Source organism: Alosa alosa, chromosome 8, assembly GCF_017589495.1.
Source record: "Alosa alosa isolate M-15738 ecotype Scorff River chromosome 8, AALO_Geno_1.1, whole genome shotgun sequence".
NCBI classification, from domain to species: domain Eukaryota; kingdom Metazoa; phylum Chordata; class Actinopteri; order Clupeiformes; family Clupeidae; genus Alosa; species Alosa alosa.
The window spans coordinates 4,554,716-4,581,943 of NC_063196.1; the positions used below are offsets into that span (position 1 = coordinate 4,554,716).

A 27,228-nucleotide genomic window follows, 5' to 3' on the forward strand; every position below is an offset into this window, starting at 1 on the left:
GCCCCATACATACACACTCGATCGATCATTTTTACTAGGGAGCAGCTCTGTCTCTGCCCCAACATCCTGAGACTTTTTTGTTCATATTTGAAATCTTAAGATTGATTTTCTAATATGAATACTGAGTAGTTTTTAAACACCTGAAAGGCACCATTTTATTATTATTATCTAGAGCCAGACTTCTGAAGCACCCACTTCTTCCGCTTTGCAAACCTCAAAGACTTTTTGCAACTCTATGAAATGTCAGTGAAGTCCATAACTCATGCACGTAGGGCAGGGCAGGACTGACACAAGTACACCAGCCACAGGGCTGCTGGTACGAAACACACACACACACACACACACACACACACACACACACACACACACACACACACACACACACTAGCCCCTTTTTGTTGCTTCCCCCTACTCCATGATCGAACCATTTGTTTCTTCAAGGAGTTGCATAATAACCAGTAGCAGCCAATCAGGGTCTTGGTCACTAGGAAGTTGCTTCACAAGGGGAGGTGTGCGTGTGCGTGCATGACGTGAGTGTGTATGTGTGTGGAGCTGGGGCTGCAGGTGGGGAGGGGTGTGTGCTGTGGCACTGGCTGACTGAGGGCTGAGGCGGGGGAGGGAGGGAGAGAGAGAGAGAGCTGCAGCCCAGAGCTTCAGTCACGCGGAGCTCTGTGCTTGAGGAAAAAGCTTCACTGAAAATTTCACAACAGCTGGTGTGTTATAGTGTGAACACACCACCGAAGGGGCCCCTCTCTCTCAGTAGCCAATCAGGAAGCAGGGAAGAGGAGGGGCTTGAGCCCTTTTGTTTTTGTGTGGAGTTGGTTGACAAATGCCAGCAACTTTTCCCTCATCAGAAGAGCAATGTATTCCCCGTCTCACAAGAGTGAGCACCTTCACTAGGAAAGCCCTCCGAACTCCTCAATCATCCAAAGTGCAAAGAAACTGATGAAAAATCCCTGAAAATTGTAATCTCATTGAACATGCTATTTTGTCTGTGACACGGAGGAAGGGGTTTCTCTGTTAAGGAAGGCACACGTCTACGGACTCCAATTTGGGGTGCTCAGAGAGCACCACCCCCACCCCTCTGGCCTGTGGGGGATGTTTACAACTATGTCGTGGAGACGGCCCTCTTTAAACATGGCCGTAGGATTCCTCCACCGACATTGTCCATGGACATTTATCTCCCTGTTTTTTCTTCCTGTGTCTCCTGCTGAAAGCTCTGCATCAAGTAAACCGTTGGCTTGCAAGCTTTTTTTCTCTTTTCTTTTCCTTTTTTTTTTCTTTTTCTAATGTTCTGTTGTGTGTTTCTGTATATATTTGTATTTCTTTATTTTTTCCTGTGTGGTTAAGTTAATGAGATAATATATTGAAATTTATTTAAATGTGTGAAAATGGTCCGGTTTAAAAAGGGGGCGTTTTACCCCACTGGATGAGAAAGGAGTGTTTGTAAATATTCTGTTGCTTATTGTGAGATTTTTATCATGGAAATAATTTTTTTTTTGTAAATTGCTAATTCTGTCAATGTTAGTACAGAAATATCTATTGAAAGTTTGTTTGGTTTTCTTTTATGTTTTGTTTTTATATTAATATACATGTACAAACTAAAGAGATTTCTACCAACCAGGCAGTCAATTTGGCAGCTCTCCATGCTAATGTCACCCTTGAGTGTTATTTTTGTTTGTCTTTTTTTCTGTTCCTTCAATTACACAAACATGTATGTTGGCCATTGTCTGGTATACTGAAGGATGCCTACCATCTTTTGTTGATATGTCAATATCTAGCAAAGTTTTATCTAGCAAGTCTTGGCCAGACTTGTTTTACCTTGGTAGACACTCCAGTCTAGGGGGTACCCAGTTATGTTTTAATTACGCAATACTTGTAACTCTACCAATCAAGCCATTCACAGTTATATGAATATGTCAGGGTAGGGTTGCATCTCTACCGCAAGACACTCTTGCAGTGATCCCGTTTTATTATTATAATTTCTACATGGCACTATTTTCTAAATTTTAGATAACGTAACAAAGTGAGGCTTTTTAAACAGTGACAGTTGGCAGTCCCATGTTACATTTTGATAACATTTAGAGCCACCTAAGTAGATTAGAGGGCTGTGTTATTATTTCTTATTACAACACGCAGCAATGAATCTTGGAATATAACCTCTGTCCCTACCCCAAGTGCTCATGTGTGTTTCCTTGAAAACTAATAATGAAGAAATGTCTGCAAAGAAAGCTAGAAGCCACATTAAAGCCACAAGTGTTGAGGCATTCTTTTACAAAGATGCAAGGAAAGATTGCCTCAACTGCCTTCTGTGAAAAAGCAGTGGCTGCTGGTCTGTCCCAGTCGTCTTCGGTCTCCTACGTCTGAATGAGGCCCGGGAGAAGCTTTAATGCACACTTACACTGAACATCTGCAATCCTCTCTGTGTTTTGATGGTGCCACTTTTTACTCATCCATGTCTCAGCTTCCCTTTTTACTCATCCATGTCTCAGCTTCCCTTTTTACTCATCCATGTCTCAGCTTCCCTTTTTACTCATCCATGTCTCAGCTTCCCTTTTTACTCATCCATGTCTCAGCTTCCCTTTTTATTTATCTGTGTCTCAGCTTCCCTTTTAAGATGTGTGTGTGCTGGAGAACCTTGTGAAGGGTCCACTTAAGTCCCAAGTGCAATATGAACTCATTGCACAATGACGACAAAACAAAGCCTGACCATTGTGGTCCAAACAGACTAAAAGTATGTATTTTTTTATTGTTTTTTTCTTTGAAAAGTATATTGATGTATAAAAAAAGCATTTAAATTTCCAGCAGAATGAATATGCCCCCCTCCTACCAATTATCACGTGATGTGGTAGTTGTTTTCCTGCTTATGCCCCTGTCTGTTCTTTAAGACCTCTTTATTTCCAGTCATACTCTATGCAACACTATTGTAGCAGGTCAGTACATGTAATGTAAATAAAATCAAAATTGAAAAAAAAAAAAAAGCATATTTGTCATTCATGTTGTATTTTTGATCGGTCTGCTAAAATGATAAAGGGGTGAGATGCTGTTAATGTAGAATTGCTGCAGGCCATATGAGCTTAGGTGTAAACATCTGGATGGATGTAAGTTCACTGTAGGAATAATCTAGTCTGGTTTGAAAAATGTATAATACATAGTGCCAGTTAGACTTGAATATGTTTGAAAGGAATTCATGGATGTTTGAAAGTCCCAAAACTGAATAAATAATTTTAAATTACATTTTTCAGCATGGAAATAAAAACAATAGCAGTATAACCTGGTTCTACACATTTTCACTAATGTAGGGTTACTTGGTAGAATATCTGCTGCCGTCAACGACACCTTAAATCCAGCAACTCTTGTCTGCATTTGTCGCCCCCTTGAGGCCTAACTGCGGCTACTGAACCAGCTACTGCTACCACCACTCGTGGAGGTGTTATTGTTACCTCTCTAAACACCAACAGTAATAATAACAAGGTTGACAACAATGACTGCATTAATTATATGACTGCAGCAAAAAGTGTTACACTAAGCATTATTTTGGATCAGGTGCTTTTATTAAAGGAGGTCTGAGGGACAAACGGTGCTGGATGCAGGCAAGTCTTGAGTTCAACACAAAAGGACAAAACTGGAAAAAGTAGGCGATGGGTATGATTAAAGGATACCCCCTTGTGGTAGATTTTGAAAGTGCTTTTTGAGATTGAGTTGATTTACAATGTAAATGTAAGATGTATTGTATGATGTACGTGCCATAGGCCTAGCCTCCTTCAGAAGTCAAATAAATCACAAGAAAGGGTTATTGATGGGAAAGGTCCAAAAATATGTAATTCAGGTATCAGTATACAGACAAATTATGTTGTGGCTATAGTAAAATCTTAATGTAATGATGGGCTGGTTTACATTACATAGAATGTAGTTGCCGGCTATTATTTAGTCAAATAAACCATGTAATATAAAATTATGAAATAACTTGCAGATATGTAGCCTAAAAATCATCCAGGCATTAACATTTTGTTTTCCCATTTTTAATGCTGCAGCAATGTTTTTCTACATATCTGATGAATGTTGGTTTTATTTTCCACCCCTGGCCTGGCCTCTCTTCAAGTCAGTGAGATGAGTGTGATCGACCCTTTGAGAGCTAGAGAAGTCACTCACTTCCTGCACCAGCATTAATAATGCAGAAGCATGAAGCAGGAGCTGCGTTCGTATTCTAGCGCTGTCAACTCGGCTGCACAAAGGACTGGCTCTCAGTTCAATGTAACTGCGATCAGTGTTCCATTGGCTGGACAAAATGTGCATTTAATTGCACAGTGTATAAACATAAAAAGTACATCAAGACATATGCACAAAAGGAAACTAAACAAAATGAATAAACAGAAACCATACTAGATCTACCTGGAATCATTCCAGGTCATCAATATAAAAGGACTAGTATGTTGACAGAGCTCTTTTACTCTCCAAGACTGCAGGTGGCGACAATGATTTTTTTCAATGTCTCTCCAAATCAAGGAAGAAGAAGAAGAATCTACTTTATTGCTTGCTTTCTTGTCTCTGTGGGCTGTTAGCAACGTTGCTATTGGTCTGTTGTATTTACTTCTCTACTTTCGCCCCGGACATCAACGCATTTCATAGTTTACCAAACGATTACCAAAACACTGTACACTGAACTATTAAACAGAACGTACGTGTTCAAACGTGATTACTTGACCGACAAGTTAGCCTGCTAGTTGTGGTGCGGTGTTAGCCTGCTAACATTACGTTAGCATTTGTACAGTTGGGATTTTTCGAGAACTTTCTAGATAAGTCACCGCAGGATTTAGCGACCTGTCCAGCCGTCATATGTGTGAGTACCAGTAGAAGTACTTAACAGTGAACTAAACAGCTATAACGTTACTGGGACAAAATGGCCAAATGGGGAGAAGGCGACCCACGCTGGATCGTGGAGGAGAGGGCTGATGCTACCAACGTCAACAATTGGCACTGGTAAGATGGGACAGCAGCAGCCATAGCATAGCTGCAGTACCTCATTACTTGGTGTTGTGGGAAACAGATTTACTGGAGTTAACGCGAACTCATGGCTTCAGTATTCAACTGTGACTATTTGAACGCGTGGACTGTTGATGTTGTTGAACATTTTTAAGTAACGGTGGTAGTGGAACAGTTCCCCTGATAACAAGAACGAGTTATCCTCAAGAATTCAAAAATGTACCTTCTGAAAAATTGTGTAGTAGTTGTAGCCGGGCACCAAAAGTGAAGCATCTGGAATATGATGGGCTCCGTAAGGGGGTGCTAACGTAAGAGATGTCTATTTTAAGACCACTTGGGTCAGACTGATGGGGGTGTATATATACACCAAAGAACAGCTGTCACACTCACTTCTCGCACTTCTCAGAGCTCAGATGGAATTGTTACGGGGAGACATTGTTGCTTCCTTTCTGCCAACACTTCACTGAAACAACTACTTTCGTTAAAGACCTTGAGAGTTGTGTTCTTTCTGTGGTGAATTTGTGTTTTGAAAGGACCTCTGGGATGCAGTGGCAGTGCTGTATCGAGATGTTCCACATCTGAAGTGCTAACATTAAGCATGATCTCCATGTCATATTAGTCTGCTGTAAGCATCATATCGGAACCCACAAGAACATTCTCCGTCTGGCTCACCACCAGTAACTTTTAATCAATTATTAGCTATTTTTTCCCTAACAGTAAATGAGGCTGTTTTGTATCTATTGTGTGTTCTATGTAGATGGGAAGTCAGGTTCCCTCAGACCCATTCTCTCTATCACTCTGCCATTGCTGACTAACTGTGGGATCCTTTGCCATCACAGGACTGAGCGGGATGCGACGGGCTGGTCCACAGACAAGCTGAAGGAACTGCTGATGGGGGTGCGTGTGGAAGGGGAGCAGGGCGTCTGTGAGGTCACTGCAGTCGACACGCTGGATGGAGAGGCCTCGATCAACAACCGCAAGGGCAAGCTCATTTTCTTCTATGAGTGGAACATCAAAGCCACGTGGACTGGTGAGTTTCCGACCAGGGATGCACACAGCATGTCCAGTCTTTTACTTCAGCTGTAACAATAAAGTGAATCTCCATTTGCCATTTTCCTTAAGAAGAATATAATGGCATGGGGGATTCATTGGCATTAATCTTGATGATGTCATTTGGAATCCTTGATGATGTCATTTGGACTCCTTTGTTGAAGTTAAAAAAATATATAATATTTGAGCACTAAACAAGTGTTCATGTGATGCATAATTGATTGTAATGGGGGGTAAAGAATAGGTTACACACCAAGAATGGATCAATAGTCTGATGTAAGAAGGGCCTACATCATTCACGCCCTTTTCTTCTCAATTTGTAACAGTCTGTTATTGTTACTGTGTATGCCAATAAGTTTATTGGTCTTTTATGCAAGAGCAGCATGTCTGGTCAGATTGAACGTTTTTGGTGTTTGAGCACTTAAATGTTTACCTTTGATCTGCTAGAATTTGTGTGTTATGTAATATAGGTCACAATATTAAACCATGTTCTGAGATGACCGTAATAGTAAGCCTGTCTGATGTTGAAGTTTGCCTTGTACTCCACTTTTCTTTCTGCCTAGCTGTGTATTTTCAAAGATGTGTATGTCAGAGTTTCCCATACATTGACTTTATTGTGGCGGCCCACCACAATATCAACATTGACCACCACACAATGATTTTTACAGGTTTTACTAAATTGTGCTTAAATCTGGTCAGCATCATAACCACGTTGCGCTAATGTGTTAAAAACTGTTGCATTCAAGTTAATTCTGCCAACCAACCACCACAAATAGAATATAATTCTGTGGGAAACACTGTATGTTGTGCAATGGTATAGACTGATAGAGCTTGTCCCATAGTTGCTTGTCCTATGTCCTTTCCGTAATGTGGGTCTAGCTTAAGGTGACTGAAAATCTTCTGGTCAAGAGTAGCAAGAAGTGCATCCTCATCCACATCATGTGTTGCCCATTCTAATCTCAGAGGATATAGGGCTCCTAATAAACTGCATCCCACCAAATTCAATCAAGGTGTCACCTTTGTCAGGTGGTGATGCTGTATTTAATTACATAATTGTCATTTTGTCTGTTTTGCTCTAGAGTGGTAACAATGCTCCAGAGTCTGTGGAACAGAGTGGAGGAGTAAGGTTCAGTGATAGTCTGGTTTGTTTGCATCTCACAGACAGATCGCAACAGTTTGCTGACGATCAGAAAGAAACAAGTAATTTAAAAAAAAAATCATGCTGGTGTGACCTTCAAAACAATACACTGTCACCAACAGCATGGCTGAAATAATACTTCTGTTTTTGACACAGTTTGGAGCCTCAACTTGCCATGTGAATACAGAGAGACGTCAGCCATAGAGCCACATTATCTGATAGGTACTCACGCTTCAGTCCCTAACATATACTGTAAAATGCTGTTTTCTCCCACAGGCACAACCAAGAGTGGCATCAAGTACAAGGGGAGCATCGAAGTTCCAAATCTGTCTGATGAGAATGACATGGATGACTTGGATGTAAGTGTTACGTCCCTGTATGTTTTATCAGTGTTTGTTTGCTGTGGTCTGTCCTGTGTATGTTTTGTTGTGTTTCAGACAGTCCAGCAGGGGGCTTAATTGCTGGGCCGGCCTATAAAAGGTGCCGGCTGCGTCATCCGGGGGCTGGCTCGCTCGTTCGCTCGCTCACTCGATCTTGGTTGGGTTTGCCGCTGCCATGCCACGCTACGCCGCTCCGCTGCTCCGCGCAAGCCACGCGTTCCAGCAGTTTTGTCTCCGTCGCTCCTGCCTGCTCTCGGAGTGAGAGTCGGGAATAGGCTGGGGATTGCCTGGGCCTGTGCTCTCGGAGTGAGAGTCGGGAATAGGCTGGGGATTGCCTGGGCCTGTGCTCTCGGAGTGAGAGTCGGGAATAGGCTGGGGATTGCCTGGGCCTGTGCTCTCGGAGTGAGAGTCGGGAATAGGCTGGGGATTGCCTGGGCCTGTGCTCTCGGAGTGAGAGTCCGGGAATAGGCTGGGGATTGCCTGGGCCTGTGCTCTCGGAGTGAGAGTCCGGGAATAGGCTGGGGATTGCCTGGGCCTGTGCTCGAGGCCTTTCGTTTTGGAGCCTTAGTTTTGGTTCTATAATACTTTTTCTTATATTTTTGTAAATAAATATTTTTGCATTGATCCTCCGCAGTAGTTTTTTGGCCATCTCCTATCTTTTGTTCATGTCCCACAAAACCCCTAGACAGTGGGACGTGACAGTAAGTTATGGTGGAAATGGAAACGGCATTTTGCGTGAAAGCCTGATGAGCGATATCAAGTACCAATCAGATGAGTCTTTCCATGCGCTCGTCTGTTAAATCTGTATAAATACAGGTCAAATGATCCAGTTGCTTAATTAATAAGAGAATGTTTCACTAAATATTTTAATTAAGTTGATAGACATGTATATGACCCAAATAAACATCTCTGTAGGTTACCAGAGGTGCGTTCAAATTCGGGCAAACAATGGCTAACATGTTTTCTCTGAACAGTTACATTTGAATGATTTGGTGTTATTAAAGTATAAGTATATATACTTTTTTGATCCCGTGAGGGAAATTTGGTCTCTGCATTTAACCCAATCGGTGAATTAGTGAAACACAAACAGCACACAGTGAACACACAGTGAGGTGAAGCCCACACTAATCCCGGCGCAGTGAGCTGCCTGCTACAACGGCGGCGCTCGGGGAGCAGTGAGGGGTTAGGTGCCTTGCTCAAGGGCACTTCAGCCGCGGCCCACTGGTCGGTGCTCGAACCGGCAACCCTCCGGTTACAAGTCCAGAGTGCTAACCAGTGGGCCACGGCTGCCCAGTTATAATCAGTTGTAATGGTAATTGCATTGTTACCTTCGTCAAGCTCATGTCCAACTTCACTGTATGTTCGCAGAGAACTACCTCCACAGATTGTTTGCGAGTGTTTGCAAACATCTGCCCAACACTCAAGGCAAACAGGAATCTGTTTGCAAATGTTCACCCATGTTTGCAAATTTGAACGCACGTCGAGTGCAACGTGTACCTTATGTTGTGTCTAAATGTGATGAGAGATTCACATGAAAAGGCTTTTATTTGTCCTGACATGTCCATGTTGATGTCATAGATCAGTGTTGCGCTCGGTAAAGATGAGCCACTCACGCCACTGGCTGACCTGATGAAGAAGGAGGGAGAAAAAAAGATCCGCATCGCTCTAGGAAGCTACATCACCCACCTGAAATCAGGTGACCGCACTGTCTATAAAACCTGAAATGATATTGCAGCTTGTATAATGCTTGATTCAATCAACATGAGCAGGAGGAAGCATTTTTTTTCATTTAAATACTTGTCCGAAGACTACATTCATCAAGGTTCCAGAGTGTGCTGCTCTAAGCTTGGTCTTCGTCTCATGGCTTAATTACCATTAGGATTTTGTCCTGCTTTTAACAAATATTCCTGCATTTACAGAGTTCACGCAAGGCATGATCCTTCCATCGGCAAATGGCATGCCCAGCCAAAAGCAGCAGCAGCAAACTGCCCCCAAAGCTAAAATGGACAAGTCCCAGGTCAGTGGTCATTCATACTGCCGCTCAGGCTCAAGCCTAGTGGTGAACATTCAGTGAGTTTCTACTGGGTGGAACGGTTTCCTTTTGAGGTTGTGGCCAAGGCTTATTACAGGTGCTAAATTTAGCTCAGACAGTCTTTATCCCTCTGTTGAATCAAGTCTTGCTATGTTACTTTTAAAACTGTCTTTAGAATTGCCCTGCTTATATTTTCAATGTACTGATATAGTGAAGTGAACAACTGTCCTTAATATGTATGTACTACGGGATAGGCTATTTGTCCTGTGCGCACTGTTAGATAAATGTAACATTTGTACCTTTCCTTTCTTCAGACTGGCTCCTCTACTTCGGCTTCCTCAACAGTTGCCACTGGGGTGAAGATTCCGACCTGCAAATTCAGTCTGAAAGATAATTTCCGCACTGCACCGGAGGAACTCTACAGAGTCTTTCTCCATCCTGAGGTGAGGAGTACTGTGTTTTGTCCTTTGTCCAAAGCGACTTACTTACGTCAATTAATACAGGACCAGTCTCCCCGGGATTGATTGCCTTGCTTAAGGGCACAATGGTGGCAGCCGAAAATTAAACTTACAACTTTTCAGGGTACTGCATGTTAGCCTGGCTCCTTAGCCACTATGTTCCCATGATGTATGTAATGTACCCAGCTCCAGTGGTCAACCAGGTTGATGACGTCCATTGTTTTACTGACACAGATGGTCCGAGCCTTTACACATGCTGATGCGGTTGTTGAAAACCATAGAGGGGGAAAGTTCCGGCTCCTGGATGGGAATGTGTCTGGGGAGTTTCTGGATCTGGTAAGGAAAGGAGATGGATTGTCAAGGAGGAGTAGGCACATGTTTATGAGGGGTGAATGTAACAAAAACGTAATGTAATGGAAATTTTTAAATCAATTCACATCATTTAAAAATGTTAGCGATAATTATTAGTTTTGATTCAGTTTTTGTTACTTTCACCCCTCATGTGCTGATAATTCTCAGTGAACCATTCTAGCCAAATAGATCAACACATTCATAACCTATAGGTGTTCCAAAGGGAAAAGGTACTATAATGCTCTTTACGGTGGGGTATTCATCATCTGAGTTGTTTTTTAAAACGTGTACGGTAGGTGAAATCAGTGATCTTGAAACCATAACCTCCTTATATCAATTTTGCCAAATGTACAGAATGTACAGACCATTGAGGCCAGATTAGGATGCATTTAGAATACATGTTCCTATTTGTTTCTACCAGTAAAATTCAAACTTTCATTTTGGTAGCCATTTTTAGTAGCCATTATTGTTATCTCTCCCTAGGTGCAGGATGAAAAGATCGTCATGAAATGGAGATTCAAGACATGGCCTTGTGGTAAGTTGCAGATTTGCACTGAGCAGGCTTATTTTCTGATACAGATAAGATTGTGAGTTGATTGTGTTTAGGTTTTCCCCCTGTATTTTATGATGCATAGTTGTGTCTGTGTGTTTTCCCTGTGTGTTTCAAAAACACTGGAAGAATGTTGCTATCTCGTTACTGAAACACACTACCATAGCTCTGTATCTACCAGCCAATAAAAGGCATGTAGGACACCCATTTTTTTTAGACTCCATTTTTCTGCCGCTCTATGTGTGCTCGGTTATATTTAATTGGGATGATTTGAGAATTCCAAGCCTCAGTGAACATTTCTGAAGTTGAGTCATCCATTCCAAGTCATGTGTCTTGCTGTCCTCTTGTTCACTCAGAGCACTATGCCACTGTGACCTTGACCCTGAAGGACAAAGGGGACGAGACGGAGCTGCACCTGGACGCCAGAGGCGTCCCCACCAATGAGGAGGAGCGGACCAAGGAGGGCTGGCTGAGATACTACTTTCAGGGCATTAAGCAGACATTTGGTTTCGGGGCCCAACTCTACTGATCCATCTGGCGCACATGCAGACACACTTTCACTCATAGACAGAAGAACACACACACACACACACACACACTCACTCTCTCTTCAGTTATATTCTCTGAGCAGCATACAGAGAACAGGGACTACGCACACTTGTAACGATGATGAGGATGATGGTAGCCATAGCCGTCTGTTGTGGTGGCCGTATTTCCAGCACCAGCTTGCGTATGTGTAGGATTACCCCGAAACGAGTTAACCTTTCCTTGCCAGAGACGATGGAGAGGTTTGCGTCTGGTTATACAAAAAGCTTTCAAGGGTCAGAGCTTTCATGCTTTTTAAAAGAGAACAGTGTTTTTGACATCGATCTGTCTAAATGTGTCCTCTTGCAGTGTATTTTAATTATCCAGAGTATTTTGAATGTAATTATAAGTTTGTGTTTTTTTTTTGTGTGTTTACATTTATTGGACATCAAGACTCTCTCGTGTGACAGTTCTGTTCTTTTTACCATATGAGCCTGCTTTTGAAAACAAATGCCAAATTAACAACAGACGGTTTACAACATCTGTGTTGATACTTGTCACATTGAGAAGCAATTGGTCACATCTGCAGAATATGGAAAATATGACCCGGTTAAATTGTAAAAAGAAAATATCTAGTGAGTAATGTGTTGATAAAATAAATGTATTACATAAATTATTTTGATGAATGTTGTATGATGTTTGACTTAGAGAGGTTCTCACATACTTGAAATTGTTAATGGCCCTAAAATTCAAACATGCTCATCTAAGGCAATCATCTCCTATACTGTTCTTCAATAAAGTCATCAATCAATTGGATATGTGTATGCACTTGCAAACAGGATATACCTATATGACTGAACTAGGATCATGTGGTAGACAGTTCCATGTAACCAATTATAATGTATGCTGTTCAGACAGCTAGAAAAATCCATTGTGTCTGAAAGCAAAAGAGAAGTATCACAGTATATTGAAATTCCTTCTCCTACACTACTCTTTCACAGATGTATATAATACATTATTAGTGTGGCATGGTCTGTCGATCCTATAGTCACTGAGATGTCCTGAGATATCGCCACTCATGGAATGACTCGTTACATCATAAATGAATAAATAGTTCGACCGGACCTAACTGTTGTATAAGAACATTTATTTTCCATTCACAGCCTGGAAAATATGTCGAGCATAGTTTACATTGTGTAGCCTAGCCCTGAGTTTCAGAACGCACTGGTAGTTTCTCCTATCATTTTTAAACTTTAAAAAGCTTTCCAATATGAGTTGTATTGGTTTGAGTGTTTTTGGAGTATTCATTTTCATTAGCTTAATTAGTGTCAGATGGTAGTGTCAGGTGTACTGTAAATCTCGCTGTCTGTAAGGTTTATGTAAAAAAAAAAAAAAAAACTTCAGACGAGCTGTCGTGTACAATCCAACGCGTTTTTTACAGATATGTAAAGTCAATTGTGTGTGTGCATACGCCATTGGACAAGAAGCCTTTAACCTCTTACGATTGGCTACTATTATCTCATCGCGCTTTGCGATTGGTCTATTGGAGGATTAGGAAATGGTGTGTGAAAGGGTTAGTGGCTGGTCAGCTATCTGAAACTAGAGCAAGACCTTTCGTGTCTGTAGGCGTTGTTTATTTAAGTTTTAGCGACAGGGCAGCATTGAGGTGTCTTTGTTTGTATGTGCAGTGCGATACAATTAATGTCAAAAGTCTGAGACTAACATATACAAAGCGAGCAAGCTTTTGTTTGCGAAACGATAATGCTAACTAGCGATAGCTAACTTGCTAGCTTGCTCAGTGTCTTGAGTCGTCAGGAGCGTTGTGTTGACTCCTACACACCAGCTACCTTGTGGATTAGTTCTTTGGCCTCGTAGCCAACCTTTTACGAATGGCAATGTCTTTGACATAGCCAACTAGTATTAACGATGTATGTGTGTAGAGATACTTGTGATGCAGATTGTGTGTGGCCACTGGAACGCCAGGTATAGCTACTACCTCATGCGGAATAACTGTCGTAGCTAGCTAGAGTAGCTAACGACTCCAATGGAATAGGGTATAAAAGTGAATGATCAGCTGATTGAGCTAACCAGCTAATCTATTTAGCTTGCTGTAGTTGTCCTCGTTGTTAAAGGGCTTTGTGGATGTTCCGCAATGAAGGCGACGAGGATCTGTCAACTTCTATTTGTTGTCATATTTGTGTCTCTGGGAACAACAGCTGGTAAGTTGCATCGATTGCTGTACGAATAATACTGCAGAACAGCTTTCTGTGTACCTAGCTACAACAGCTATCCAGATGTCAAGTAGACTGCCTTAATTGTTTAATAGATAACCAACGATTTTTGAATAAGTGGGCTGTATAACTTTGTCTCGTAGATATTTCAGTAATTTAAGTTATCTCAACAGTGCCAGGAATGCAAGGTGGTAGGCTGGAGTACTAACGTTAGACTTTAAACCTTATACACTATCTCGCTTACAGTGCAAGCACTTGGTAAACATGGATATGCTGATGTTTACAATATTTCCTTTTAAAGTGACTGGTCTGTATCTTTGCAGATTTGCAAGCCGAAGAGAATGAAGTGCCAGACGTCAAGGTAAACAGTTAGTTGAAGAGGTCAACGACACTAAATATTTAATGATATTCATTGTGCTGGTATTTGCTGGTAGCCCGACTCCTTCACTGTGCTTCATGCTCATTGTCATTTCAGTAGCACAAGACTAGTAATAAAACTGGAAATACTTTGCCCCCCCCCCCTCCTTTACTACAGCAGAACATAGAGAAGAAGGAACAGGTCCCAGTAGGGGCCCATGTGGTAGCAGGCCAGTCCATTTACCCACAGGAGCCAACCCCAACGGAGGAGCAGGCCCAGGAGGAGCAGGAGCATGGCAGGGGAGCACCAGAAATGGAGGTGGAGAAGGAGGACCTACCTGACCAGCCCTCCCCTCCCCAAGTGAAGCCCAAAGAGAGTAAGCGCTCCAAGGGATATGTTCTGTCCTGCCTGGCTGTTTATTGTGGTTAGAGAATGTCCTCTGTTGTCAGTGATCTACATGGTGGTCATAGTTAGTTTGGAACTTGATCTCATGACCTTATGAAAGTGGGAAGAAAGGGCTTGTCATTCTGTGCTTTTGTTATGAATGGAAGATGTAGACTACACTGACACAGTTCATAGAGGGGGATCAGTGTTTCACTGTGTTGATGAGAGAGGAATGGCTATGCTAATGTTAATGACTGTGTTCTTTTCGTGGCACTCTCTGTTTCATTCTCATTTGTTCTTGTGAGCGTTGTGCTTGGATGAGATCAGTGTGCCTTTGCCTGATATCCACCGTATGGTATGAGTGTTCAGTTTGGTTTCATAATGTCTCTTACTACACACTTTAGCATTATCTGTACCGTTTGTCTGTTCTCTGCTACAGTTCCCGTGGCGATTGGGGGCACAGCCTCAGGGGAGCCCTGCCTCTTCCCATTCCGCTTCCTGGGCAAGGAGTACAGCGACTGCACTACCGAGGGCCGCCGCGACGGCAGGCTGTGGTGTGCCACCACCTACGATTACGACCACGACAAAAAGTGGGGCTTCTGTGAAAGTGAGTGCACTGCGTGTGTCTGTGTCTCTGTCTCTGTGTGTGTGTCCCTGTCTGTGTGTTTGTGTGTCTGTGTCTGTGTCTGTGTCTGAATGTAGTGTGTATGTGCATGAGTTGTCCTGAGAGACCAAGCGATTTCCTATGTAAATAAATGAGTGTCCTGAGTGCTTGTGCACTTTAGTGGGGCATGTGTAGAGGATCATGGCTGTTGTGGTTGTGGCAATTGCTGTTAAACCTTTAAAGATTCAAAAAGTGTCTCAACTTGCCAGCACCAGCTACTTGAAGTGTAGTGTATTGGTAACTCATGTAAATATGTATTGTTTATCGCTTGCAGTGTGGGCATTGTTGGAACCCTTCTATTTAATTCATACCATCAGATGAAATCAGTATGTCATATGTTTTGAAATCAGTATGTCATTATGTTCTCTTTGTGATTTTTTACCATTGTTATCATATCACGTATTGTGCCATTGGTACACAATTCATTCAACTTTCTTTTGTTGTGGCACATGGAGACTGATTTATACAACAAACACTCTAGCATTTATTCTTGCCTTTTGAGCATTTGCTCCAACTTACAGATGATTAGCTTAAGCTTGGTGTTGGTGACTGGTGTTGTGAAATCACAAACTAATACTCGCCAGGTGTAATCAGGCAGCAACTTCTCATGTTTCACTGATGGACCTGGGAATAATATAATGGACTTAACATGCCACCGACACCCTCTTTTGATTTAAGCTCACCAGCTGCCAGCCACTCACCAGTGCTTTACTTCAGCCTGTCACTGAAAGTGAGTAACCCAGGTTGAAGTGAACCTGCCCACTAACTGTCTGTTAACCTTTGACCCCTCACCCCTTGTAGCGGAGGAGCAGGCAGAACAGAGGCGGCAAGCTGAGGAGGCCGAGGAACAGTATCAGTCTGCCGTCCGGATGATCAACAGCACCAACCGGAAGAGCCAGAAGAAAGAGTAAGGCCCCCCCTTCTGCCCCTATCCCTTCTTTCTGCCATGATTCTGTTAGCGATTTCATACTGCAGCTCAGAGGTTTTACCCACGCCATGCTCAGTGCCACAGCATGCTGGCTCTGCTGGGTCTGCTCCTCCGGTTATGTTTGAGGGACTCTTATCTAAGTCAGGGTCAGACGCTAGTCTTAACTGGATCTGTGTATTTATCCACAGTATTTAGTATTTATCCTAAGGACTTATCAGGGCCTTCAAGGTTAGTGACCAGTTCTGTATTCATTCTTTTCCAGATGCAGGTATATATTTGGGTGATCTTTAGACATATATGTCCGTATATGTGAATATCCAAAGATATGATGATGTAGGGAAATCTCAGTAACAAATCATTGATGCCATGACAGAATATAATGGTGCAAAAAATGTAAATCTCATCTCTTAACATTCCTGTCTGTCTTGTTCTCTTCCTCACTGTTAATCCCCTCTCATTTGCTCTCCAGGGCATATGAGAGGCTACTGAAGATCTCTGCTAAAGGTCACGTCAAAGCGACAGAGAAGGTGGCCTATGCCATGTTGTTTGGAGAATACATCCCTCAGAACGTCACTAAGGCCAAGGATCTGTTTGAGAAGCTTGCACTTGATGGGTCCCCCAAAGCCCAAATGGTACATTTCCTTCATTTATTTGCATCCTATGACAGATTTTACTTTACATTACTGGTAGTAAAAGTGCCTGCAGACATTGGTCTGTATGTTGTATTATGTAAAATAAAGGCTTAGTCAATACTTTTTTTTTTTTTTTACAAATAAATGATCAATTAATTCATGTCATCAAAGCTTGGTAGCAAATATACACACTGATGGTCACAACGAGGACATATTGTCCCCCCAGATGAGTCCTGAAAAGTACTCTTTGATAAAGAACTATTTATAGAAACTCTGTGGAAGCCTTTTCATTCTTTGGTTAATGTTTGGAAGCCTTCATACCCTCAACCAGTATTATTTTCTGAGATGTATGCATATTGCTGTGGTTGAAATTGTCTTCAGTGCAATGGGATTTTCATAAGCCGGCATCTTTTCCCAGATCTAAAATGTAGGCCTTGTTGCTATTTTTTGGTATCTGACTTCCACTTCAATGTCCCATCAGGCTCTCGGCTTCCTGTATGCGGCAGGTCTGGGAGTGAACTCCAGTCAAGCGAAGGTAAGTGTTCTTTCTGGACTCTGAGGGAGTAGTCTGGACAGTGGTCTGGTTTCAGCATGAGCATGTCTAAAATAGGTGCACTCTCCATTAGTCACGGATCACATTGACCAGCGGCAAGCGGCAGTTGTCCTATTGTTCGCTATTGTTCGGCAGCAGAATGATTGGAGTGGCAGCGTTGCTCTAGCATCACACAATTTAAGCGTTGAACTTGGTTCAATTTTCAAAGCATAGCGTGAGGCTCATCAATTGTCAATTTAGACAATTGAACACAGACCCTTTGTGTAACGTAGGAACGAGATCGAACTTAGATGGTCTGAGTGTTGTGTTGCGCTTTATCGCTGCCACTTCGTTATTTCCAACATGATCCCTGCCTTACAGCGCCCACTGGACATTAGGGGCCTGTGTCCACCAATCACGTTTTTTTTTGTGCTGATAGCGCCCTCAACCTCATTTACAGAGCTCTTCGGTCAAGCGGTTATTGTCGCTAGGTTACAGCGCTGTGAATGCTAAATTTCACAGGATTTGTATAGCCGCTGTTGGCGCAAAAAACGACACAGGCCCTAAATGAAGAGTTTGGTTCCAAAACCCTATATCCTCCATTTTAACTAATTGTTTTCCAGATTATTTCAGTGGAACTGTAATTGAGTTATTGTTATTTGATGTATATTTACTTAACCAAAACAAGTGCAATTGTATTGATATTAACGGAAATACACAGTTAAATAACATGACAATAGCATTACTTATTTGATTAATGTTTTTAAAAATGGAGATATAGCGTTTTAATACATACTAAATGTTCACAGCCCAGTCTCATATGGCCTAATGGTGGTTGATGTCAATAGGTTTTCATCTTAACAAATGTGTAGAAAAAAGGGTTTATGTAGTCTGTAATGCTGTAATGATAAAATTAGTAAGACATTACGTGTATACAATCAGGAAAAACACATTAGGCCACAAGTTGAGTGCAAAAACACATAGTAGTGTACATGATAATATACTGAAAACATTGTAAGATTTTATTTGAAGCATTTTCTTTAATTGTTCTATCATGTTATATTAACAGGCTTTGGTTTACTATACCTTTGGTGCCTTGGGTGGTAACCTGCTTGCCCATATGATTCTGGTACGTATTAAATGTTTTTCTCGCATCTATTCAGTCAGTTCTGCGCAACCTGATTATGGGCTGATAAGCCACATTTAAAGGAAATGCGATTCAGGGGACCAACTAATGTGTATGTGGAATATAGAATGTGCAAGGCGTGGCTATCAAATAATGTGGCTGAAAGTTCAGTTGTTTTAATAAAAACCTTTAAGTTATAACTAACTAGTCTACAGTATACTATATTAAGCAGCTGGTGAAAAGAGTGAAACTTAATACTGTGTAAAGTGTGTGTTCTGTCACAGTTGTCAGTGTCATGTGATGTATGTTGTCTGCTAGTCAGTGATCATGTGATTCTCCTTTTCCTGTTCCTAGGGCTACAGATACTTTGGAGGAGTTGGAGTGCCTCAGAGCTGCGAATCAGCGCTCACTCACTACAGACTCGTGGCCAATCATGGTGAGATGCCTGCTTGTTCATCCACCCTTTACCTCACTTCCTGCTGTCTGGGGAACCAATGAGGAAGCAAACAATTACTAATGCACCTATTGAAGTCAAACTTGACCTTTGATAACAGATGTGTCTTTTACATAGATAGACCAACTTATAATAATGAGGTTATAACAAGTTAAATAAAACACTTTGCAGTTCGCACATGCGGTGTCTTTCCTGTGCTTTTGTGGAGCCTGATGGGATTTGTGCTTTTGTTCCTCCTCAGTGGCTAACGACGTCTCCCTGACGGGGGGCAGTGCTGTGCAGAGGATCCGACTGCTGGACGAGGTGGAGAACCCTGGCTCCAGCAGCAGCATGCTGGAGGAGGACCTCATCCAGTACTACCAGTTCCTGGCCGAGAAGGGAGATGTCCAGGCACAGGTGAGCCCTGAGTGCTGCTGCTGCTGCTGCTCTGGAGCTTTTTTATCAGCCTACACTGGTCACACTTTTGTGTCCATAAAGAATAGTGTTTGAGACCAAGCCTGCAGATCCGGAAAAAACAATTCTGTAAAGGATAACAGATACTGAAGGCAGGCACAACTTGTAGTTTGCAGTGTCTGTTGGCAGGTCAAACATCAACTTGTTGCTCTAGCAATAAGTTCTTATGTTTTTTTTGTTTTTTTTTTTTTTCGTTTGAGGGGCAAAAGGAGTCGTTGTTTTATTGGTTTGTCATTTCCAGGTTGGTCTGGGTCAGCTGCATCTTCATGGCGGTCGAGGAGTTGAGCAGAATCACCAGGTGAGCAGTGAACCATCACTCAGATCCACTGTTTTAATCACTACCATGAGTCTATAGTATTTAAAAAAATATCTTTGATTATCTGAACTCTTTTACAAGCAACATCATCAAGATCACACTTTGGTCACCACCTTGTGTAAACTTTTTACCTGTTGAAATGACTCTTCACTTTGACCATAGTAATTGATCCAAAGTTAATTTGCTGGACTCTCACCCTTTCTCTTCAGCGTGCCTATGACTACTTCAACCAAGCTGCCAATGCAGGAAACACCCATGCCATGGCCTTTTTAGGAAAGGTAAGCGAATACTACATTGGCATTGTGCAGAGTTCATTTGAAAGGGACTGCTTGAAGTCTTTGGAATATATTTATTTCCAGACAGCGCACAATAAGACATTAACCTTGTACAACAAGAGAATATGCATTGTGCCAGGTTTTAGCAGATTGCTATTTTCCACCTGTAGTCCCTGTAGTCTTGCACTGACTGCAATTCTTAAACCTGTCTCTATCCATGTCATAGTGTTTTCTTGTGCCTCTACATATTTCTTCTATGCCCATTTTTTTTCTTGTGTTAAAATTCTCCCCCTTTCCACCTCATTTTGGTCACATTTTACATGGTCTGTGATGTGCTTTGAAGCTCCTTGGTGATGAGCAGTGTGATATTGCCAGTGCGTCTCTTATGTGTCTGCGTGTCTGTCTGACTTCAGATGTACTCCGAGGGGAGTGAGTTTGTGCCGCAGAACAACGAGACGGCGCTGCAGTACTTCAAAAAGGCCTCTGATCTGGTGAGTGTCTGGCGCTCTGGGCCCATCACAGCACAGCACACAATACAATACAGCACAGCACAGCACAGCACAGCTGCCGGCTCACGCTGCTTTCTGTCTGAACTTATCTCTGTTGGCTCTTTCCTTCTCTCTCTCTCTCTCTCTCTCTCTCTCTCTCTCTCTCTCTCTCTCTCTCTCTCTCTCTCTCTCTCTCTCTCTCTCTCTCTCTCTCTCTCTCTCTCTCTCTCTCTCTCTCTAGGGTAACCCAGTGGGACAGAGTGGTCTGGGAATGGCCTACCTGTATGGAAGAGGGGTCCCTGTGGTAAGCCAAAATGTCACTCTCATGTACCTTCAACACCACACCATTTTTTTTTCTCTCTGTATCAGACAATACGCACAGTCCCATAAACCATATAATGACTTTTAATGAACATTGATAGAGATGTGATAGACAAGACTCATCAAGTCTTACAAACAATCTCTTACTTCCAACATGCTATTCCTGTAGAAAACCTGTAGCCCAGTTACATGCCTGCAGGTAGGCCTGCTTTAAAGAGATGGGAAAAACATCATTCCAGCTAGGCATTCAATAATCAATATTGAATAGTATATTGTAATACATTAGCCTATAATAAATGTGCAGTGAGCAGAATTTAGGCATGGCTGCATGTGACATTTTTACAGATCAAAATGCCTAACAGCAGTTTTGAGTTAAGGCTATATGTTTATTGTTAAGCCTATTAAATAAATTCATGATGGAGTAGACAAACCATTTTTCATCATATGATATTTGCAACAATGTGACTCAAAAACAGTTTCTGCTAGCAAGTGACGGATGGACCGATGGTAATTTTGATACCACAGATTTAATAGAGACCCAGTCAGACCAATAGTATGAAAAATAGGAACAGAGTTTATTTACAATGATGTGCATCAAGGGAGAGACAGCATGACTTCACCTCCACAAGATCCATCAGCTGCTCTAACTAGACAAGGAAATAGTTAGGGTTTACGTATCCTTCCAGGCTGACGGGAGATGGCGTTGGTCATCCCATCTCACGTGGACTACACTGAATCAGACTCTGATTAGTGGCAATCCGGAGCAGATAGCTACTGACTCAGCCATGCAGAACAGTGAAACACTGCAAAGTCATAATATTCCCACTTATCTCTAAATACAGTCACACACAGATGTACACAGGGACAGTACAGACATCATACAGTCATTACATAGAATCATACTTTTAGTATCAAAGTGACCCACTAATGAGAAATGCAGAACATTAAACCACATATTGGAATATTGGACATAATGCAGAACATTAAACCACATATTGGAATATTGGACATAATGCAGAACATTAAACCACATATTGGAATATTGGACTTGGACATAATGCTGAACATTAAACCACATATTGGAATATTGGACATAATGTTCTATTCCACTTTCTCTCAGGATGGACAGACGGATGTTCCTATAATTTATAGATAGATGCATATGAGGAAGCATTAGTATGTATGTGAGTGTAATGGGCCCTTTCCCCTCACTAAACTTCAGGTCTGATGATAATGAAACCACCGCATCAAAGGAAGGCCTCTAGTCTTTATTATCATCTCTATACTTCTAACCTTACATACCACTTTGACTCGGTAGTTGGAACAAGTGAGCAAATAAGTGCACATATTAATGTGAGGGAAGTAGTCATGCAGGAGGGAAAACATTATTGCCAAGAGAAATGAACAGGCAGCCATTCCTGTAGGCTCGATGCTGGGATCTCGTAGTGGGTAAACCAGGACGCTTCTGTTTCTTCTTCTTTCTCCAGAACTATGAGCTGGCTCACAAATACTTCCAGAAAGCTGCTGAACAAGGTTGGGTGGATGGACAGCTTCAACTAGGAACCATGTACTACAGTAAGTCTGTGTTGTTTCCTCCATTTATGCCTATGGTGCTGTGTGTTCTTTAGATGATGCTCTGCCATTGTTTAGTCACCCCTCTCACTTCACTATCTCTGTTTTGTCATGGTTGTTTGTCTGTCTATTGGCCTGAAATTCGTAAATCTCACATGCATTTGTTTCCTGTGTTGCCAAGGAGATTGTTGCCCTGTGAAACTCCCACCAGTGTTCTGTTCTGAAATTGGAAGGAAAACAACAGCAGTTATGAAAGTGCAGCGACAGATATTTGTTTAAGCTGCCTGTTATGTTCCTATTTAGGCCAGTCAGTTTTTGGGGCCATTTTAATATTATAAGAGTACAACTTGTTCCCCAACAAAGTCAAGAGTCTTATCTGATGTTGGAAACTAGTCCAGTGTTCCATATTACATTAGAAAGAAGTCAGCAGGGAAATATGAAAGTGAATTTCCATTCAGCCATCGAAATGGGAAAGTCTATCTCAAATGTAGTGTGCTAAGATTGCAATGATCTGATAATGCCATGTGGAAAAAAAAAAAAAACCCACAGTGAGTTAGTGGGCAGCAAAAGCACAAATTCACACTTATCTCTTTCTCTCCTCCCCTCTCTTTTGTTCCCTCTCTCCTCCCCTCCTCTTTCGTTCCCCCCATCCCACCCTTTCCTCTCTTCCTTTCTTTCATTCCTCCTCTCCTCTCCTTTCCTCCTCCATCTCCCTCCCTCTCCTCCACCTCTTCATGTGTCTGCGTTCCTCAGATGGGATTGGTGTGAAGCGAGACTACAAGCAGGCACTCAAGTACTTTAACCTGGCCTCCCAGGCTGGCCACATCCTGGCCTACTACAACCTGGCACAGATGCACGCCACTGGCACAGGGGTCATGAGGTCCTGTCCTACTGCTGTGGATGTGAGTGTTGTCTCCACTTCAGTCCACACACACACACTTTCACAGACCTATGTATTCCCATGTATCTGTGTGCATACGTTTTCAACATGCATGCACAGATACATACATTCACAAGCACTGCAAATGGATGAAATCAGTCAGAGTGGGAGAGACGTGCATATCCATATGCTGCCTCCTGCACTTTGGTCTGTTGGTCTGGAACCATTTGAAACATTTGAATCGTTATGTTTATATGCAGACACTTTTGTCCAAAGCAACTTATAGTGGCATCCATAAACATTACACACTCAGTAATGTATCAACATACGGTCTCTGAGTGTGTGTTTGTGTGTTTCCCTGTAGCTCTTCAAGAACGTGTGTGAGCGCGGGCGCTGGTCTGAGCGTCTGATGGCGGCCTACAGCAGCTTTAAGGACGGCGACCTGGACTCAGCGCTGGTGCAGTACCTGCTGCTGGCCGAGCAGGGCTACGAGGTCGCCCAGAGCAACGTGGCCTTCATCTTGGACCAAAGTCAGTCCCCATCCCCTTCCTCTTCCTCTCATCTCCTCTTTTTCACCCCCTTCTCAGGCTCTCACTGTCCTTCCCCTCCTCCACTAGGGGGAGCTGTTGGCATGCGACGGCCCATGATTGATACTGTAGCAAGAGAAGAGTCAGATTAGCAGAGTACAGTCATATTGATAATTATAGTAATGAGGGCAATGAAATAATTGCAATGCAGAATAATTACATAAGAATCATTTTTTGTGACGGTTATATAATTATTGATTACAGTTGGCATGTTTTGCTGCAACTGATGCCCACACAGCAACCCTCCAAACTAAATTAAACTGTCTAATTGCATTAGATTCTCTACTGTGTTAAGCTATGAAAGCATGCATATGTGTAAGGCCATGGTAAAGGACACAAATGACACAAAACACATGTGAAACAATGTGGTAATTTTAGAGAAAACTCTGTCTCACACTGCTTTTGTGTGTGTTTGGGTTTGCCAGCAGAGGGGTTGCGTATCTTCAGTGAGAATGAGACGTATCCACGCGCGTTACTCCACTGGACCAGAGCTGCTGTCCAGGGTCAGTGCTACACACACACACACACACACACACACACACACACACACACACACACACACACACACACACACACACACACACACACACACACACACACACACACACACACACACACCCCTCACAGGCCAAAACATGAACTGCGCTCACCAACAGCATGGCACCAATCTGAGGATGAACTCTACTAGTCCATTCATCATTCCAGAGGGGGACCTGGAGCTTCAGCTTCCATTGAACCAATAGCTGGAGCAAGAATGGTTTGCCTACCGACCTTTAATATGGTTAAGGTTCAATATTTTAGCAGTGTTGTGAATTCAGGAGCATCACTGGGGTTGCTAAATATTTTGATAGGGAAATCTGAAAGTGCATTTCCATTCAGCCGTTGAAATGGGAAGGTCTATCTGAAATGTAGTGTGCTAAGATTGCAATGATCTGATGAGAGCCATGTGTAAAAAAAAAAAAAACACAGTGAGTGAGTGGGCAGCAAAAGCACAAACAACGTAAACATGATATCAGCTGATTTAATGTACTAGCGCTAGTTAGAACGCATGGTATTTGTAGCCGATCTCTAGCCTGATGTCATGAGTCGATATGATATTAATTTGTGGAAACTAAGTAATAAACTAATTCATGTTAAATTGCAAGTGAGCAATACACCAAAACACTCCTGATCACACACACACTCATAATGTCTCTCTCTCTCTCTCTCTCTCTCTCTCTCTCTCTCTCTCTCTCTCTCTCTCTCTCTCTCTCTCTCTCTCTCTCTCTCTCTCTCTCCATAAAATCTACATAAAACAGATATATTAATTTACTTTGAAGTGAGTAGGGCTAGTTTACAGCATGACATTGGTTGTGCATATTAATAAATTGCATTTAATGGCGGAAAATTATTTTTAATCTAATTAATAGTCTATTCCAAAAAGAATCTATAGCTGCAGCCCTATCTTTCTTTGGACCTCTGTTTTGACAGCCGTGTGTGTGTGTGTGCGCGTGTGTGCGCGTAGGCTACACAGTGGCCCGCATCAAGCTGGGCGACTACCATTTCTATGGGTACGGCACGGATGTGGACTACGAGACTGCAGTCATGCACTACCGTCTGGCCTCAGAGCAGCAGAACAGCGCCCAGGCCATGTTCAACCTGGGCTACATGCACGAGAAGGGCCTGGGCATCAAACAGGTGAAGGTGACATATATATATATATATACACACACACACACACTTCAATAATACACTGAATTCTGCTGTATGCTTCACAGTGTGTGTGTATACTGGCGTCTACCAGTTCTCAAATAGGATCATGTTCCGACCTTCAGCACCACATATTGTGCGTCACTTAACCTTAAATGAAACAGACATCAGTGGAGACTCTGACTCTGGTCTCTCGCGCAGGACATCCACCTGGCCAAGCGCTTCTATGACATGGCAGCCGAGGCCAGTCCTGATGCCCAGGTGCCCGTGTTCCTGGCACTGTGCAAGCTGGGAGTCGTCTACGCACTGCAGTACCTGCAGGATCTCAATGTACGCCACACAAACACACCCACACAAAGTGCTGAAGTGTTAGTGTTTCTGTGGAGAAGAATTTGAATTAACTTAAGATAAAAAAACACAAGCCATACAATAATGATTTTTTTATTTATTATTATTATTATTATTATTATTATTATTATTATTATTATTATTATTATTATTATTATTTTATTTTCTACTTATTTTGTTTATATCATTATTTATCCCCTTTCAATCTCAATGTGTCTGTTCTTGGCCACACTTTCTTACACTCTTCTTCCCTCTTTTGCTCCATCCTTTTCTTCTCTCTCTCCCCTGTCTCTACTGTCTCTCTCTCTCTCTCTCTCTCGCTCTCTCTCTCTCGCTCTCTCTCTTTCGCTCTCTCTCTTTCGCTCTCTCTCTCTCTCTCTCTCTCTCTCTCTCTCTCTCTCTCTCTCTCTCAGCCGAGGGATATGTTTACTCAGGTGGACCTGGACCAGTTGCTGGGTCCTGAGTGGGATCTGTACCTGATGACGGTCATCGCCCTGCTCCTGGGCACCGTCATCGCCTACCGCCAGAGGCAGCACCAGGCTCCCCCGCGCCCGCCTCCAGTGCCCCCGAGACCCGCCGAGCAGCCTGACCAGCCTGACCAACCAGGGCCCGCCATGCCTGAGGAGCAGTGAGACACCCATCCACCCCCCCCCCCCCACCCCCTTACCCCTCAGCCATCACCACCAGGAGCGGGGGAGAGAGCGGGCCGAGGAGAGGGCTAGCGGGAGCGCTAAGAGACTCAAATCAGAAGCTCCTCTCCTCTGTTACCCCTCACTCTCCTAGGAAACTGCCCAACGATGGAGGAGACCATCCATCAACTTCATTACCCCCCTTCTTCTTGTTCTTGTTTCTCTTATTCCTCCTGAGTTGATCCATCAATGCCCCCCCCAGGCTTCTCCAGCACTTGCCCCACACAGCCCAGCCCTGGTCATCCAATATCACTTCTCAGTTCTGTTTCACAGCAGTGGACAAACGTGGACAGAGACACTGAGAGACAAGATAAAAACAAGTGTCCCTTTAATGCATTACGGTGTCCCCAGACAAACCTCCCTTTTCCCCATACGGGGTCAAGAGGTCATGGCTTGATCGTTCCCCAGGTGATGTATGACAACACCACAAACCCTCCTCATCAGCGTCAAGAAGGAACGCTGTCAATGAGAGGAAGAGACTGAATGAATGATGAAAAAAAAAGGCCTGTCTGCGCCATCCCTTGTGGTCAGTCAAGAGCGCAATGTCCAGGGTGGCCAGCGAGAAAGTGTAGGGTTTGCCTACGGGCTTCGGACACATAGAAGAAAATTAATGCTAATGAATGGGGGAAAAAAGAACATTTTTAAATCGGTTTTGCCTGCCTGTTGATGTTTATTTCTGTTTCTCTCTGTAGCTTCCGTACATTTCTTGGCTAGCAATATGATTTATCATCACTTGTCTTCTGATATGACGTCAACTGGAAGATGTCATCACTGTTGTGTATTTTCTTTAAAAAAACAAACAAACAAAAAAAACGAAACAACGAAAAACATTGA

At 42.7% G+C, this 27,228-nt stretch overlaps 2 protein-coding genes across 7 annotated transcripts; both read left to right on the forward strand.

Moving 5' to 3' along the window:
* The first annotated feature begins 4,497 nt into the window (after positions 1–4,497).
* Positions 4,498–12,283, forward strand: ahsa1a (AHA1, activator of heat shock protein ATPase homolog 1a). The gene is made up of 9 exons (XM_048249629.1): positions 4,498–4,980; positions 5,823–6,013; positions 7,448–7,530; positions 9,130–9,247; positions 9,471–9,568; positions 9,898–10,026; positions 10,276–10,377; positions 10,876–10,927; positions 11,299–12,283. The coding sequence occupies exons 1-9, from the start codon at positions 4,901–4,903 to the stop codon at positions 11,469–11,471; spliced, it is 1,026 nt and encodes a 341-aa protein (XP_048105586.1). The 5' UTR covers positions 4,498–4,900; the 3' UTR covers positions 11,472–12,283.
* A 734-nt stretch (positions 12,284–13,017) lies between these two features.
* sel1l (SEL1L adaptor subunit of ERAD E3 ubiquitin ligase) lies at positions 13,018–26,531 on the forward strand. 6 transcript variants are annotated; one of them, XM_048249623.1, is made up of 21 exons: positions 13,018–13,686; positions 14,022–14,059; positions 14,234–14,432; positions 14,880–15,047; positions 15,906–16,011; positions 16,502–16,664; positions 17,146–17,199; positions 18,266–18,325; positions 18,677–18,758; positions 19,018–19,172; positions 19,471–19,527; positions 19,755–19,823; positions 20,234–20,311; positions 20,550–20,612; positions 22,117–22,204; positions 22,955–23,103; positions 23,446–23,611; positions 24,094–24,171; positions 25,173–25,351; positions 25,559–25,687; positions 26,119–26,531. In XM_048249623.1, exons 1-21 carry the CDS (start codon positions 13,620–13,622, stop codon positions 26,335–26,337), a joined length of 2,367 nt encoding a protein of 788 aa, XP_048105580.1. In that variant the 5' UTR covers positions 13,018–13,619; the 3' UTR covers positions 26,338–26,531. The 6 variants fall into 6 exon arrangements, with proteins under 6 accessions (XP_048105580.1, XP_048105585.1, XP_048105583.1 ...); XM_048249628.1 differs by having other exon boundaries at positions 26,140–26,531; XM_048249626.1 differs by having other exon boundaries at positions 25,173–25,345.
* The last annotated feature ends 697 nt before the right edge of the window (positions 26,532–27,228 follow it).